The 18,039-nt window shown below is 34.5% G+C and overlaps 1 protein-coding gene across 1 annotated transcript in view; it reads left to right on the top strand.

The window, feature by feature from the left end:
• The window catches only part of LOC149174817 (cysteine-rich receptor-like protein kinase 10), a 162,704-nt gene extending 158,097 nt beyond the window's left edge, over positions 1-4,607 (top strand). Inside the window, exons 2-6 of the mRNA XM_089420972.1 lie at positions 3,015-3,148; positions 3,392-3,602; positions 3,692-3,926; positions 4,166-4,316; positions 4,455-4,607. Of these exons, the coding sequence (XP_089277098.1) occupies positions 3,015-3,148; positions 3,392-3,602; positions 3,692-3,926; positions 4,166-4,316; positions 4,455-4,607 (884 nt within the window). The remainder of the gene's footprint in view (positions 1-3,014; positions 3,149-3,391; positions 3,603-3,691; positions 3,927-4,165; positions 4,317-4,454) is intronic.
• The last annotated feature ends 13,432 nt before the right edge of the window (positions 4,608-18,039 follow it).

Raw genomic sequence — 18,039 nt, 5'->3', positions numbered from 1 at the left:
GTTTATGTGCTTCATTGAAAGCAATCAAATAGGATTATAAATCACCATCTACACTGAAATAAATGCATCTAGGACAAGAAATATTCGTCCCTCTCTCCCCTTCCATCTATATCTATATCTCCCTCCATCTTCACCTCCTTCGTCTCTCTCTCTCTCTCTCTCTCTCTCTCTCTCTCTCTATATATATATATATATATATATATATATATATATATATATATATCTATATCTCCCTCTCTCTATCTGTATCTTCTTCCCTCTCTTCACCTTCCATCTATATCTCTATCTCCCTCTGTCTCTCTTGTCTTTCTATATCACCCCCAAAAAATACACACTCTTTCTCCATATCTATCTATCTCTCCCTCCCTCTTCCTCTCCCTCACTCTCTATCTTCCCCTTCTCTCCCTCTCTCCCCCCTTCTATCTCTCTTCCCTCTTTCTCTCATCTCTCCCTCTCCCTCCATCTCTGTTATCACTCCCTCTCATTGTCTCCACCCTTCTCTCTATGTGTCTTTATTCTTACCTTCCTCTCTCTCTCCCTTCCTTTCTCCTTCTCTCTCACATCCTCACTATCTTCCTTTTTCTCTCTGTCTTCCTCTCCCACCTCCCTCTTTCTCTCCCCCTCAACCCTCTCTCTCTCTTTGCCTCCAACTCTGTCACTATCTCCCCTCCCTCTCTCCTTCTCTCTCCTCTTTTCCCATCTCTCTTTTGTCTCTCTATCTTACCCCCAAGCATAAAAATTCTCTCTCCATCTCTTCCTTGTCACTCCCTCTCTCTCTCTCCATTTTTCTCTCTCTATGCATTTCTTCTTCTCTCCTTTTCTCTCCTTCCAACTCCATCTCTCTATCTCTCCTTCTCTTCTCCTTTCTCTCACTCCCTCTATTTCTCCACCTCTATCACTCTATGCCTATGTTCTTTCCTCCCATATATATATTTATAGTTAATATATATCATTATAATATTAAAAAAATAATATTATATTAAATTTATTATTGTATTAATTTAAAGTTATTAAGTTGAATAATATTAATATTATAATATATTAATATTAATACTAATATTATATTTAATAATAATATCAATAAAAATATTAATATTTCAATATTAATATTAAATTTAATAATATTTTTTACATGGCATGATAACAAATTTATAATAAAACTACATCAAATGAATATTTTCCAATATTTCAACTTTGACATGGAAATATTTATGTGTATAGATGTTTTAATATATCAGTAGTGTAAGGCCTTCGTTCTGATGCGACGGGCGAACGTCGGACGACCGAGAGCGCATCCACGGGCAAGCGGTGAACGATGGGCGTGCAGCTCGGACGAGAGATGACGAAGGGTGGAAATGGGTAAGCATCATCACACTTGAACGTATATGTTATGAAGGCGTGTAAAGAAGGTTTCTATGTGTTGAAACGTTGAACGTGAAACGTAACCAAGCCGACATATGAAATAAACGTGAAGGGGCTTCCATATTATAATTTAGTGAGTCGGCCTCAAGCAAATACGCTTGAAGGCAAGCATATAAATATAAGGAGGCTGCGCTCAATTTGACAACAACGAATTCGCTCTCTAATCAGCGAGAAAGGGAAAAGACTTGCGCAGAAGTGAAAGGAAGCAACATGGGTGATGCGTAGCTCCTCCTTTGGACTACAACGTAGTTTTGATCCGGGTTGATGTTATGAAGGTCGATTACGTACGATACCGTGTGCAGGACTTGGGTGAATAGGATAAGTGACTCGGGTGAGGCTTTCTATTCGTGCAAGAAGTGTACATGAGTGTAGAAAGGATGTTCTATGCCTTGGTGTAAAAATATTCTAAGTGTTGGCTTGAAGTCTGTCAAGCATCACTTGCATTTGTATTATTGAAGAAGAGCTGTTATAATATATCATTGGGCAGACTTTCTGGGAGTTGCCCCTCCCTTTGTACTTGTGTATTATTGATGTTCTAGGTTTATTATACATGGTTAACGATTGAGAATGATTTATATTAAAGTATAATGCTTTCATTCGGTTGTAAGACATAAGATAAGTATGTTTATGTTGGATAAGGCGTAGACCATAAATGTTAGTATTGTTAAAAAGAAAGCGTTAGGTGGTGCCGCACCTCGCTACAAGCGGTTGGAAGATCATCGCAGGTGTAGGGGCGTGACAAGTAGGATATCGTTTTCTTTTAAAGATTCATTTTACAAATAATTAATCAAAAGAGATATTAAAAGATTTTACAACAAGATTTTGGATTTTGTGTTCAATTAAACTTTTTACTTTGATTTAATAAATGGTAATGGGAGTGAAGATGTTTAAAATTTTACCTAATTTGGAATTCAAATTTAAATTCAACATGTATGATAAAACAACTATTAAATGCAAGAGATAAGTGTGTTGTAATTTTTTTGATGTAAAGGCATGCGATAATTGTATTGTAGTTTTTTAATCTAAACTTATAAGATAATTGTATTGTAGTGTTTTGTTTTATACTATTTTTATTTTTATTTATTGTTTATTGAAGAAACTAAGATAAACATTATTTCAATTTCAATTTTTTTATGTTTGCTAACATTAATTAAAATTTAACTTTGAGCACGAACATACTTATGCTTCTGAGTTATAATGTGCTGTAAAATGTACCTCTAGGCAATAACCAATTTAAAATTAAGATTGTGATATATAAGATTTTTATATTTCTACTGCATGTTACATAAAGCACAAATATAAAAATATTTCAAAATGTGATAATTCTCAAATTCCATAAATATAAAACCGGCCTTCTTGTTATAATATTGTATATTTGTATTTTATATTAACGACACTAAAATTTACGATTGTTTTTAATTTACACCCATGGCACGGTATACGTTAAAGATCTCCTTCAATGGTTAAAATGTATAAATTTGAATTTTTGTTTTCGTGTTTTATAACATAACTTTCCACGTTAAAATGCATAAATTTGAATTTCTGTTTTTAGGTTTTATAATATAAATTTTAACTGTCTTTTCATTGTGCAGATCAGCGGGAGGAAAGCACATTGTTGGTTAATGATCGACCAATGGTATTTACACTGGAAACATTAGTAGCTGCTACTAGAAACTTTCATGATGATAACAAGCTCGGAGAGGGAGGCTTTGGCCCTGTATACAAGGTAATCTATATGGACTAAGAAAGCTACCACCTGTCATTTTTACAATCTTAAATTATATAAACTATGCTCGGTGCTCTAATTGCACCCATGAGGGTTGGATGAAGATTATTAGCTTGATAGCAAATATTATGCAATAAAGTTAAGCTTAAATACTCTACAAACGATTCATCTAGAAATTTTGGTTTGAATCTCACGGGCAATTTACAAACGCTTCATATCGAAATTTTGGTTTGAATCTCTCAGGGAACTACTCAACATGGAAAGGAAATAGCTGTGAAAAAGCTGTCATTAAAATCTACGCAAGGAAGAAAAGAATTTCTGAATGAAATTAAACTTGTCTCCAAAATTCAACATAAAAATCTTGTGAATCTACTAGGCTGTTGCGCACAGGGGTCAGAAAGGTTGCTTGTTTATGAATACTTACCCAATAAGAGCCTTGATAAAGTCCTATTTGGTGAGTGACTTCCATTTTATTATCTATGTAGATACCAAATATTAATGTTAAAAAAAATACATGTAATTAAACCTCATTAACGGATACAGACCCAAACAAACGCAAAAGGCTTGATTGGCGGAAGCGTTACAACATCATAATGGGAGTAGCTCGTGGACTTCTCTATCTTCATGAGGATTCTCCGCTGCGAATTATTCATCGGGACATTAAAGCAAGCAATGTATTGTTGGACGAACAACTGAACCCAAAGATAGCAGATTTTGGCTTAGCAAGACTTTTCTCTGAAGACGAAACTCACGTCAGCACAAGAGTTGCTGGAACTTAGTAAGATTTCAATATAATCATCGCTCTCACACATTGTCAACACATATGTTTTCCTCTCCCCTGATTGACAGTAATGTAGTTTATGTCATCTTTGTATTGTTTTGAAGACCTACATTTTCGGTTAAGCATTTCCTTTCTAAGATATACCACCACAGTTTGCTATGCAAATAACGTATCATTACCCAGTTTTTTTTTTTGCCTTTTTATGTAATCTTTGACATTGTACATTGGCTATGCAGCGGGTATATGCCACCAGAGTATGCTATGCAGGGACAATTATCTGTGAAAGCTGATGTGTATAGCTTTGGCGTTCTTGTACTGGAAGTTATCACAGGAAGAAAGAACACCGATTACAATTTGTCACCTGAAATGCAGATTCTTTTGGGATGGGTGAGATACTGTTTCCGCTGTATACCGAACTCAGCATAACTGTTGTTTAGCTCATATATAAATCCTTTAGGGATTTCACAGTCTGAAGTGTATATATATATATCTTATCATAATGACGAACCCGTTGTGTTAATGCAGGCATGGAGATCATACCAAGGGGGAAATACTGTGCAACTGATTGATCCAGCCATAATTGAAACGTGCGATGAGACGCAAGCTTCGAGATGCATTCATGTTGGCCTTTTGTCTTCGGCCACTGATGTCTACAGTAAATTTGATGCTTTCAACTGATTCTGTGACGTTATTACCTGATCCCACGAAGCCTGCTTTCGTGAGTTCCTACGTTTCCCAAACCAACCAAATAAACAGTTCTGGAACGTCACATGCGTCTGCACCCGCATCTTCTTCTGTGTCAGCCGCTCACATTCCTGCGACTCCCGCATCTAACGCCACTGATTCCATTAGTGAGGTGATACCTAGGTAATGCAAAATATGCTCTTCAAATAATCTAGAGATTTCAGTGAATGCTTTAACGTTAGTTTATTATATAGTCTTATGAAGCAATAGGACGTATCCTTTACAAAAATCTGTTGGCAAAACATATAGGAATTGAAGTTTTATATTTACATATATTTTTTTGATCTTGACATTATTTAGAAATCATTCCCTATTTTTATTTTATTTTTTCATCATTATTTTAAAGTAAACCAAAGAAAATAGCACCACTCAAAAACAAAACAAAAAAACAAATTAAATATTTTTAATATTCAATTAAAAATTCGAACCCATAACTTATTTTTTTGATAACTTATTTTTTTAAATCTAAATTAAAAATTTTAGAAGATTTTTGCCACAAATTAAAGAGTGTTTTTTAGTAATACTTTTGGAAGATTTTTGCAGCAAATCAAAGAGTGTTTTTTAAGTGGAATTGGGATAGTCTGGAGTTGAATAGAAGTAATAAACCTTCTTTTTTGAATTTGTTTTTCTAAATATTAATTAAAATTAAAATTAAAATATTTTTATTGGTAAATATGGTGATGAAAAGTTAAATTGTTGTTTAAAAGTAAGTAAATTTATTTTATTTTTTAAATTCACAAGTTTATATTTAAAATAAGAAAAGAATATAATTTTAAATGTTATAGTTTAATTGTTATATGTTTTGGAGGCTTTTGTTTTTCATATTTTTTGGTCAAATATCTCAATATCTCAATTTTTCAAAGTACAAAATCTATTTAAGTATTTAAAAATAGATTTTAAATAACAAAATAACTAATTTAACCAAAAATCATTTGTTGGATTCCAACCAAAATCTCCATAACATAGGATAGTTAGACATCCATTTTAAACATTATTTCCATAAACACATTAAGAATAAATTGAAAAAATAATTGTAGATTGGTTAGTTGCTTTTGGCCATAGTTTACCTATTAGACTTTTTGGAGAGTTTTTTGGCACATTTTCAAGTCAAAATTGCCCAAAATCAAGTAGTGACTTGCTCAATTAAAAAATTTGAGTTGTGAACTCTTGAAGATCTAGTGCCCTTTCAACTCACTTAATTCATATATGCAATCAAAAACACACTTTAAACAGAAAAAATGAAGATTTGACCAAAAAATTAAAATTCTGCCATTAAAAACTCTAAAAAAATTAATAGTGAGACAATACACAATTAACTACTTCATATGTCCTTATTTAATTAATAATCCTCTACCATCTTAATAGTTCTACTATTTTAGACTATAAATTACTAGGTATAAACTCGTTGATATTCATTAGAGATCCTTCCCCCAAAGAAATCATTGAAAAGTAAAAAAAAAAAAGAAAAAGTATGAAAAGTTTTCGAAAAGCCCAAAATAAGGCACCTGAAACAAAATCCAACTTTTTGTTATGGATTGAAGAATACAATATCAAGAGAGGACATTCTATCCAAAGTAAGGATAACAGTAAAATAATATTTTTTTCTCTTAAATCTAATAAACAAATATTATATATATATATATAAACTTGTTATCTTTGTTTTCCTTTCATTATTGGTAATCTTGCCTTCCACCATTGAATTATTATGCTTAATAACCATATTGAACACTTTTGAATCCTTTCATTTCCCTAAGAACTTTTGCACTCGGTTTTGCTGATATTCTTCCACAGTTGTTCACCAATATATTAACTATATAAGAGATAAGCAACCCAACTGTCCAAAAGATCACCTCTCTTCTGTCCAATTCCCTCACCACCCATTTCCTTCTTAGGTTAATAGATGGTCGCACATTTGTTGTCCATCATAAATCTAGTTTATGTCCATCTTGCTTAGGCTCAATTGTTATTTGTTATTTTTTTCCATGGTCATATATTCCTCATGTACTCGCGAATAAACTCAATAAAACCTTATTATTTTAGTTACTATTGGAGATGTATGCTTGAAATTGAAAATGAAATTGTAAGACCAGATTTGGATAAAAATACTATTTTCTCTATAAGTTAAATTAGATATAGAATATTTCAATTTAAGTCATAAAAAAATCATTTTACCATACACATCAAAATAGTACATTTTATTGATACATTGTTCATAATAAAAATTATTATGTAAATTTTCAATGTATATATATATGGAAATAAACATGAATGTATGAATAAATTTCTTTCCTTTTTTTTCCATATAAGTGATAATAAGCCAACCCAAACTATTTTATAATTATACTTTCCATTCACAACTTACAACATAGTATACACATCTTATGGAAATGCAATTGAATGTCTAAACATTGTGTTGCTTTTCCTGGTCTATAGGAAGAGCATCAAGAGGGCCATTTCCTTGAAAATCTTGGCTCATATAGCCAATTACATACTCGCTAGCTTTAATAGCCTTGTACCAGCTAGGATGGGCTTCATCGATCAATTCATGGGTGACAGCAATCAACACATCAGAGTGTGACATAAAAAACATGACGATTGACATTCGACTCTAATTTATATTTTCCACTACCCAGTGCTCGACACTCTTGTATTTCCCATTTCTTACTATGTGCCATTAGATAATCCTTCTACTATTTTACAGACAAATGTGAAGGTTTAACTGATGTAATTATTCTAAAGTAGACAAACAATTGAACTCACTAAAGGAGATCAAAGAATGTCACTTACCTGTAAAAAATCCGTAATGTTGACAATAAGAGCTCCAGGAATAGGGGCCATCGTAAACCATTGCTCGTCTTTCTAGAACTGGAGACCCTCTACTCCATCGTTGGAGCAGGGGTTCTTTGATTAGGGTTTGGATATAATTTGGGTCTAGCCCTAAACCCTCTGATAGAAGACTCAAAAAATTCTCTATAAGACTCATGATCTCTTCCCCATACTTTTCATGTGCTTCCCTTCATGACATGTAAAATAGTGCATCATAATGGATGCAATCTCATATCAAGGTTTCAATTATCACACAATGTATATGTGTATAGAGTTGTACTTATATGTGGAGGTTGTTTTGGGCCATTGCTTAACGAATTTGGCCCACTTTGGAGAAATATAATGAACATGGCCATCGACGCAATCTAGGATTTTGTCATTAGAAATGTCAAAGAAGTAGCCATAACCTTCAAGAATATGAGTTCCAGGTCTCACAAGAGATATTTCTCATTTCTCTTTAAGATAAAGATAAAAAATGTCCTGTGAAACTCGTTTCACAATCTTTATTAATGACAAAGGTATGGCATGATTTATAATCTTCAAAGCAATTGAAAATTAATGAAATTAGAAGGCTAAACAATATTGAAATTGGTTGGATGATTGATAGAGGAAAGGGAGAAAAGAAAATGCCAAAACTGTGATCCCATACAATCCTAAAAGAAACCCTATTCCTAGGATACTCGAGCTAATTGGTTCATAGTCTTGAACCATTGGTCGATGTCTTCGAGGCTTGCTAGGTTGATGATGGGAAAAGAGTGTTGGACTTGAAGAGGACAAATTGGCCTCAGATCAGATGGAAGGATGTATAGTGCAGGGACTTCCTTCATTTTCCTTCCATGGATTGTCTGCATAAGGTCAATGGGTCTCTTAGGTCTTTTAGATTGCCTTAGAAGAGCCTCCATGGTAGCAGCTGAAGAATCCATATTCGTAGCAAGTGATGGAATTGGAGTGATGTAAAACCTGAAATTGGAAACCTCGAAGACATGATTATAGGACCCCGGGCACTCTGACATAAAAATATTTGCAAATATTGTAGAAAATTTCTACAAATCCAGCTCTAATACCATGTAGAAAATTTGCTAGTAGGTTAACCAGATAATGCAACATAAATCAAAGCAGAATACAATAACTTACTTCTACTATCAATTTGCGAAAGCTTAAGATCGAGCTGAACAATATAACCAGAAGAATAAGAATCAATGGCACAATACATATGAAAATACTTTGGGGAAAGCCTCCGCTAAAAACCCCACACTATTGTATTATCGTACAAGGTGGAAATACATAGGAATTATAAAAGTCCTTAGCTCTCACAGCTAGCCAGTTCTTAGTACAATCCTCATAGATGCTCACAGGTAATATTGGCTTCTCTCCAACCTTCCTCTCTACCCTCGAAACTCCTATTTCATTGTGTTGTTCCTTGTGGATGATTCCCTGTTACCAAGTGGATGATATCCTTCCAAAACTGTGCAAATCCTCAAGGACTAACCGACTATTAACTCTCTATTAGTTCCTCAACCAATTTGGAACTAATTTAACTGGAATTAACTAGGTAAACTGAGTTAACTAATTAAAACTCAAATATAACTCAATCTTATCCCCTTAATTTAAGGGATAACTATTGCATGACTTCAGAAAGACTTCTAACTTGAATTTCTCCAACTAATTAATTCATAATAAATTAATTAATTATTTCCAAGTAGTTGTTAAGACTAATTTTGATTTTAATTCACCAATTTAATTCAAGGATAAATTAAATTGGAATATTCTTGTTGCCATATTTCAACACTCCCTCTCAATAAGAAAGGGATTATCTGCCACCCTAATCCTGCCTCTATGGAACTCGAATTTACACTTTGACAATGCCTTTGTCAAAATGTCAATATCTTGCTCCTTTGAAAAAATATACTGTAGCAACATGGTCCTCCCAACCTGTGAAAAGCCACGGGCAACAAATCTTGCCTTATGCTTCTCCACACTACCATCAACAACTTGATTTACCTTGTAAAGCCAACAGAAACTCACAACTGACTTGTTCTCCGGTCTCAGATCCACGTCCCAAACACTGTTACGAACTATGGAGTCATACTCCTCCACCATAGCATCAACCCAAATCGGTTGCTGCACTGCTTCCTTAAAGGAAAATGGCTCGGTCTCATAGCATTCCCCAGTAAGGTCCATGTATCCAATGTACCTCTCAGGTGATCTCCTCTGTCTGCACTGAGAAGATGGTGCTCCCACATTCTCTCTCGCATCCTCCAACAATCTGTCAACTTCTCTTGTGCGCTTCTATCCATCTTTGGAAGACTCTTCTTGAGTGAATGTCTCCACTCCTAGAACCTCTGCATGTAGCTGCACCGCATCAGTCTGAGGCCCCTCCTCCTTGGGAACCAATAGTTCCTCCACAACTTGTAGTTGGAGCTCCCTCTCAAGGGAAACTCACATGACCTTCTATTCATCAAACTCTAGATCTCTGCGAACCATTGTTCTCCAACTTGTAGGAAAGTACACCCAATAGTTGTGAGGTGTATCAGTGTACCCCACAAATATCCCTAATCTGCTGTTGGCTCAAGCTTCTTTTGTGCATCCTTTGTCACATGGCAATATATCGATGAGCCAAAGATCATGAAGTTACCGACATCTGGTCCCTTACTAGATAAAGCTTTCTCTGGTGTCTTCATCCCAAGTATGTGATGCGAACTTCTATTCTGCAAATAGATCGCTATGTTGAATGCCTCAGCCCACAAGTGAAGTGGTAGGCCTTGGTCATGCGGCATTGCCTGTGCTGCCCCTACAATAGTTTTGTTCTTCCTCTTGGCCACCCCATTTTGTTGTGGGTTATGAGGTGTCATCAACTCTCGTTTAATTCCTTTCGCTGCACAAAATTCCTTAAACTCATGAGAGACGTATTCTCCACTGTTGTCACTTCTCAAGGTCTTGATCTTCTTCCTTGACTCTTTCTCGACCAAAGCTTTGAACTCACAAAACTTTGTGAAGGTTTGGTCCTTCTTCTGCATGAAATAAACCCATCATTTACGGGAATAGTCATCAATGAAAATAACACAATACCTTTCCTTCGCTGTGGATGCTGTCAAGAATGGTCCACACACATCAGTATGAACTTTCTCTAAGATAGCCTCTACTCGACTGTCTCAATCATGAAAGGAAGACTTGGTGTACTTTCCCAAGGTACAATCATTTCATGTGTCAACTTGTTCAAGTTTACCTTTGGGAAGTCCTGTAGATATCTGTTGCATTATCTTCAAAGACCCATGATGCAAATGGCCCAACTGCCTGTGCCACAACTCGCTAATGTATTGGCTTTGCACCAATTCTACTTTCGTACTCAATGTTGCACAATCATCTACCTCTAGTTTACAGAGATTCTTCACCGAAATACCTATCCTCTTGGTTTGACCCATGGCTATGTGCCTTAGGAACACCTTTCCTTTACTGAAGACAACATCGTAGCCTTTGTCCTCCAACATCGCGACCCATACCAAGTTCTTCTTCAGTCTAGGCACATACATCACATCAGTCAAGGTGAGAGGAGCTCCATGCTCCCTGTGAAAAGAAACCATGCCCACTCATGAAAAAATATATCTTCTGTCGTCACCCATCTCTACGTGCATCTTGAGGTCTCTCTCCTCCAAGGCACTGAATAAATTTTTATCACCGATCATGTGGAATGAGGCCCCACTGTCAAGATACCATACACAACCCATCATCGATGACACCATGCATGTGATGAGGGTAAAGTCCATTTTGAACTAATAGGCTAATGCCTCACCTTTTGATCCCTTCAAACATCCCTTCTTGGACTTCTTCGATGGGAAATTAGTCACATAATGTCCCATCTCATGAAAATTAGAGAATCTTATTTTACTTATGTCACGCTTATTCCCTCCATGAGAATAATTTGATTTGAAATGGGAAGCCTTCCCCTTCCTTTCCTTGCCTTACTTGCTAAGGGCAGATTTTCTTCATCATCATTCTTGGATGAAGAACCATCTCATGTGCTTTGCCTGATCTCCTCCTGCATAAGATCCCACCACAGTCATTCCCAATTCGGTAGTTTCTCCCTTCCATTCACAGAGTCCGGGTAGCTATTCCAAATCTTTGGAACGCCAAGGAGAGCGAAGGTCACCATATCATCATTGGTATTAGTTATTCCCACACTGCCAAGCTCATCTCTGTAGGTGGTGAGCTTGTTCAAATATATGGAAATAATATTTCCCTTCTCCATCTTGATTCTTTGAAGCTTATCCTTGAGCGCCAATTTCCTCTAGTCGCTACTGTTCTAGTAGAGGTCCTTCAATGTCTTCCACATTGCAAATGGAGTATCCTTCCCATGGAGACTCGAGACAATATGGTCTTGAACTCCCTCAAGGATGATCTGTCTCACCTTCACCACACACTTCTCCCACTCAGCTAAATCTTGTGCATTGGTTGAATTTGGCTTTGGGATTTCTAGATCAAGGAATTCCTTCAATCCATTATCTTCTAATACAACCTCCATTATATCTTTCAATGCTATGTAATTCGAGCTACCTTCCAAGGCATGCTCGAGTCTCAAGCCATAGAATTCCATTGACCAACCTTGAAGTATGATATGAATTCAATTTTCACCTGGAACCCCAAACTTCAAACTTCAAATTCTCTTCTCAGTATACTGTTTACAGCTCAGATACCATGTAGAAATTTTCTACAAATCTAGCTCTGATAAAGTGTAGAAAATTTGCTGGTAGGTTAACCTGATAATGCAATCTAAATCAAAGAAGAATACTATAACCTACTTCTACTATCAATTTGTGGAAGCTTAATGATCGAGCTGAATAGTATAACTAGAAGAAGAAGAACCAATGGCACAATACACATGAAAATACTTTGATGAAAGCCTTAGCTAAAAACCCCATACTATTGTATTATCATACAAGGTGGAAATACATAGGAATTTTACAAAGCCTTAGCTCTCACAGCTAGCTAGCTCTCAGTGCAATCCTCACTGATGCTCATAGGTAAACTTGGCTTCTCTCCAGCCTTCCTCTCTACCCTCCAAGATCCTATTTCCTGGTGTTGTTCCTTATGGATGATTCCCTGTTACCAAGTGGATGATATCCTTCCAAAACTATGCAATCCTCAAGGATTAAATCCTTGACTACATGCATGAGTTTTCTCCATGAGAAAACACATGCAAATAATAGTACATTATCCTTGACATTAATCTCAACTGGGTCTTTCTCATAATAGAAATGCATGAGTTTCTGATGAGGGAATCTTTAGTTAACTGGAGTAGCACTAGTTGAGTGCATGCATGCATCAACTGACTATTAACTCTCTATTAGTTCCTCAAAACAATTTGGAACTAAGTTAACTGGACTTAACTTAGTAAACTGAGTCAACTAATTACAACTCAAATATAACTCAATCTTATCTCCTTAATTTAAGGGATAACTCTTGCATCACTTCAGAAATATTTCTAACTTGAATTTATCTAACTAATTAATTCAAAATTAATTAATTAATTAATTCCAAGTAGTTGTTAAGACTAAATTCGATTTTAATTCACTATTTAATTCAAGGAAAAATTAAATTGGAATATTATTGTTGCCATATTTCAACAGATAGGCCAAACTTGAGGCAATTCCTACTGCCACATTGTACTATTGTTCCCATGTCAAACATCCTATATCTCTGTCACCACTACCACTACCCTAATCTGAATGCAAAAATAGCCATTTATCTAGTTGCTATCCATGAGCTCATAAACTAGGAACCTTTGATGGGCACTGTTCCTCCCACTCCTTGAAGATTTGTAGAGTGTGCTCTTATAAGGAGAGATCTATTCATAACGCTTGAAATTGGAGTAAAACCAAAGGACAAAACATGTGGTGAGGGTGCCAAGCTACAAAACTTCTATTGAATGTTGATATGAGATTTCTAAGATCTTCTCGTAGCAATTCTCTCCTTCTTGTGAGCATTCTGGTGTCCTCCATGTTCAATTCAATAAACTCTATGAAAAAATCAAATGCACTCTCCTGAAACTATAGTGTGAAATACTTTGTTGCAACAATTATCTCCTTCTTGTGAGAATTCTAGTGTCCTCCATGTTCTGTGCCACAAAATCCACAAAAAATTCAAACCTACTCTCCTAAGACTCCGGCGTAAAATACTCCGGCATAGATAAATGTCAAGTGGAGAGTAGAAGGGTGGCTTAAAAATTTGTGCACAGATGTCAGACAGACACGAGAAGTGTAGAGTAAAACTAGAGGTCGACTGATTCAAAAGAATACCTATCGGCCTAATTATTGAACTTAGTGTTGTAGTTAAAAGAAAAGAAAATTATATATGATAAGTAAAGGAATTAAATTATATAATTTTTTGGAATTTAATTTTTATATTTAAATAGGGTGGAAATGAAAGTAATATGTTTTTTAGAAGTCTCTAAGTGAAATAAATAGAAGATGTTGAAAAATTGTTGTCCTTGAAAATAAACAAGTTATATAATGATTGAATTCTTTCACTACTACATCTAACTCCACTTATTCCATAATTAATGAGTTGGTACCTAGGTTAATGAGTTGGTACCTTGGTAATGCAAAACCTGCAGTTAAAATAAGAGAGAGATTTGAGTGAATGCTTTAACATTAACTTATTATATGGCATCTTTAATGAAGTGAGTAATTGGATAAATACTAAATGTTAAATTACATTGGTTAGATGTAAGTAGTTAAATTTGCATCAGGAACTCAAAACTTATATTTACATAAAAATAATAATACAATATAAACACAAGAAGTTATGCTTCTCGACAGCTAATCTATCTTATACATGAAATCTCTTATTTGAGTGAATATCTCAAGCACACACCAATATAGGAAGCTAACTAGTTGGAGAGAATCTCTCAACCAACTAGACTTCAACAAACTCCTAACCACTATGAACATACTCTCCTACTTAGAAGGCATCACAACTAGGACAAGCAAGATTTGTATTTTCTAAGTTCCCCACTTAATGACTACTTGTCTTGATCTCAATAAAAAAAGTTTAGTTGTAGCCCTCATATTTACAAACATGATAAAAATGAATATGTTTATGTCCATATAAATGAAAATACATCCACTAGAATGCATGGGTACCAACTGCTGCAATTGCCAGGCTACTAGGATGTCCTTGATGTACATGGTTCAGTCAACCATTATATCTGCATATATGTACATTTTCCCGCAAGTCCTCCCCCATCATTAACAACCTAGGTTTTCTTGGATTACATGTAACCATGCACTGGGTTTTATTGGCTTACCCTAAACCATGCTTAGGGTTTTTTCGACTGACCCTCAAACATGCTACAAGAATCCCTGTACACTTTGCTCTCGCACTTGTGGTTTCTGGCTTACCAGAAATCTACATTGCAAAGTGGTTTTTGGCTAACCACAAACCTGCACATACAAAGTGGTTTTAATATTATCATGAACTTCATGGGGGTACATATGCCTTACAAATATTACAACACAAATTCAGGTACATAATATTACAAAATTTTGAATGACCACTACAAAATATCATAGACTTTCTCACTAATACATGTATGTGATACATAGTACACCATGCTCATGGGTCTATTCCACAAACTCACACAAACTTTCAGTTGGTTGGCTGTCATCCTTTAACCTTTATTGTTGCTCCTTTACCACCTCTTTTGAAATTGTTCATATCATCCACAACATTGTCTTTAGCATATTTAGCGTCACTGTCCAACATTTGTCTTAGGTTTCCATATTCACATAACTATGATTTTCTAGAGTAGCCAATTCTAACAAAGTCACTAGATATTGAATTTCCTGAACTCAATAAACTTATCTTCAATAATCCAAAATGCTAACCATAAATCCATGAACCAATAACTTCATAAAATATGAACTTATTCTTTATCGTTTTCATAAAACAAATTACAGTAAAAGTGTTGTGTATGCTTAATTGGTGACCACACTTAAAAAAAAAACCACTCCCATTAAAATATCATAATACCTTGTAAATTGTGTCTTTAATATCCAACCTGGAATCTAGTAACACAGAAGTTTCAACAATGCCTCTACACAACACTCAATATAGCAACTCAATAGTGCCTCCACATTCAAAGTTTGTTTCAACTCTTTATTCAACATAGATAGAACCTCCATTACACAACAATAAGTTCAAGCATTGGCATACAATGAAAGAAACTAGTGAAACGGGCTGCTCGGGTCACTCCCAATGTGGTTCTTGTAGCTAGCTCTCGAATCCACACAACAAGCTCAACAATTCCTACTCCACTTCATTCACTCTTATTTAAAAATACCAACACTAACCTTAGGATCAGAGGAAGTAGTAGCACAAAAAATAGCTCCAACATAGTTGCTTACACCACAAATTCTATCTTCTCACTACATTACATGTTGGCTCTATACACATTTTTCAACAACATAATAATAAAAAAACTATAAAAATTGGCATTGAATCGTCCATCACAAGTTTCAAAGCAAAGGCAAACAAAGAGGCTTCTATGCTCCTCTTAGTCGACATAGTACTCCTTCTACTTGAACAACACTCCTCTACTTGGCCAAAGCAACTCCCTTTCTCCTTTGCTAAGCAACTATACACAATGATTAGCAACAATGGAAAATGGATCGTTGATGTCTCTCACACCCTCAGAGAAATATCACAATATAAAAATAGATCGTTGTGCTTGAAACGATTTCTCCTTGATTCACACAACCACAAACATCCTCAATGTAATCGGGAAACATAGTGTAGGTCTCAAACTGGAAATACTCCAACAAATATCATTCTCTAGTGATACCTCAAATGCATCCACAATTCAACACTACTTCACAACAGACTCCACTTCAACTGATGTCGCTCTCCTCCACAAGCAGTAGGTTTATTTTATGGATAACAAATTCAAATAAAAACACACTAACAACAATACACTCTCAAAATAGATACCTATACTCTCTATTTCCATGGAGGAGCTAAGGCCTCAGCCCATATGAGCTCTGATACCAAGTTAAATTTTCATAGGGCACTTAAAATTTATATTGACATCAAAATAATAATATAATATTAATACAATAAGCTATGTCTCTTGATAGCTAATCTATATTGGACATACAATCTCATGATTGACTGAATATCTCAACCAGACACCAATCTAGGAAGCTAACTAGTTGGAGAGAATATCTGAAGCAACTAGACTTCAAAAAACTCCTAACCACTAGGAACATACTATCATACTTAGAAAGCATCACAACAAAGAGAAGTAGCAATTATATTTTCCAAGTTAAGTATGTTGGAAAAACATATAGCAATTGGAGTTTTATTTTTATTATGATTATATTTACATTGACTTATTACTGTGCCCTTGGAAGTTTTGTTTAGTGGCATTGTGCCCTTTCTTCTCTTGATATTGATATCTTGGTAGGTTTGGATGACCAACATTATGATGGTTATTTTCTCATTTTTAGACTTCATTTGATACTTTTTATTTTCTTTTTTTATTCAGTCTTGTGGCTTAGGGTTGGATGGCCCTTGGGTTTTCCTTTCTGAATGTAAAGTTTTTTTCTTTACGATGAGATGAAGTGGCCTTTCAGAATATCTCTAGGCTTAACTTTCCAATGAGAGTATCTTTTGCCATTGTTTTTTCTTAGCGGTCATAGTATCATCCGGGTTATTTTTTTCCGGTCAGAATATATTCGCACATTGCCATAGAGATGAGTGGTTGCTTGTTGTTGGGCAATACCCATTGCTCCATACACAGTTCTTTGACAAGTGTGCTTTCCCTGTATCTTTTTCTTTTGCATAGTTTAGTGGCCTAGGGTTTGTTGTCCCTAACTTTTTAGTATGCTTAGGAATATCAATAATATGTAATATAGGGAATATACTAACACATATTATATATATGCTATGTAAACTTATTTTTATTTCATAGAAAATTATTGATCTTTCATTTTCTTAAGAAAAAAATGATTTATAAGAATTAGAAGTTCAAAATTTTATATTTTCATGGATTTTTTCATTATATTGACATGATTATTTTTTTGTTATTTACATTAACTTAATAGCAATAAGATCTACCATACTTAAAAATTTAATTGTATAGTTAAAATAACGAAACTATATATGATGAATACACATATTAAATTAAATTATATATATATATGAGAAAGAGAGGAAGGTTTTTTATACTTATGTGAAAAATGAAAGTGATAAAATGATTAGAAATGTAATTTCACATCAGTAAGATGAAGGTGTTGAAAATAATTAAGTTAAAAACTTGGAAATATTAAATATAATGAATTTGATGTAAATTTGTTAATTGTAAGAATATATTGTATGAGCTTAGGTATTAATTTTATTATAAAGTTTATATGTATTGATTTTAATGTTAAAATATTTATTTTACTTTATATTTTATATTATAGTATTATAGCATTTGAAAATGATGAAATAAAATTTTATTGTAGTGTTTTAATTGTTCCAAAAGTTTATTTTAGTTTTTTAT

The sequence above is a fragment of the Pinus tabuliformis genome, chromosome 4_1 (genome assembly GCF_031772625.1).
Source record: "Pinus tabuliformis cultivar Carrire ecotype Pingquan chromosome 4_1, CPIR1, whole genome shotgun sequence".
Lineage (NCBI taxonomy): Eukaryota > Viridiplantae > Streptophyta > Pinopsida > Pinales > Pinaceae > Pinus > Pinus tabuliformis.
Note: the sequence above shows the minus strand (reverse complement) of the source record. Positions and strands in the feature narration are given on the sequence as shown.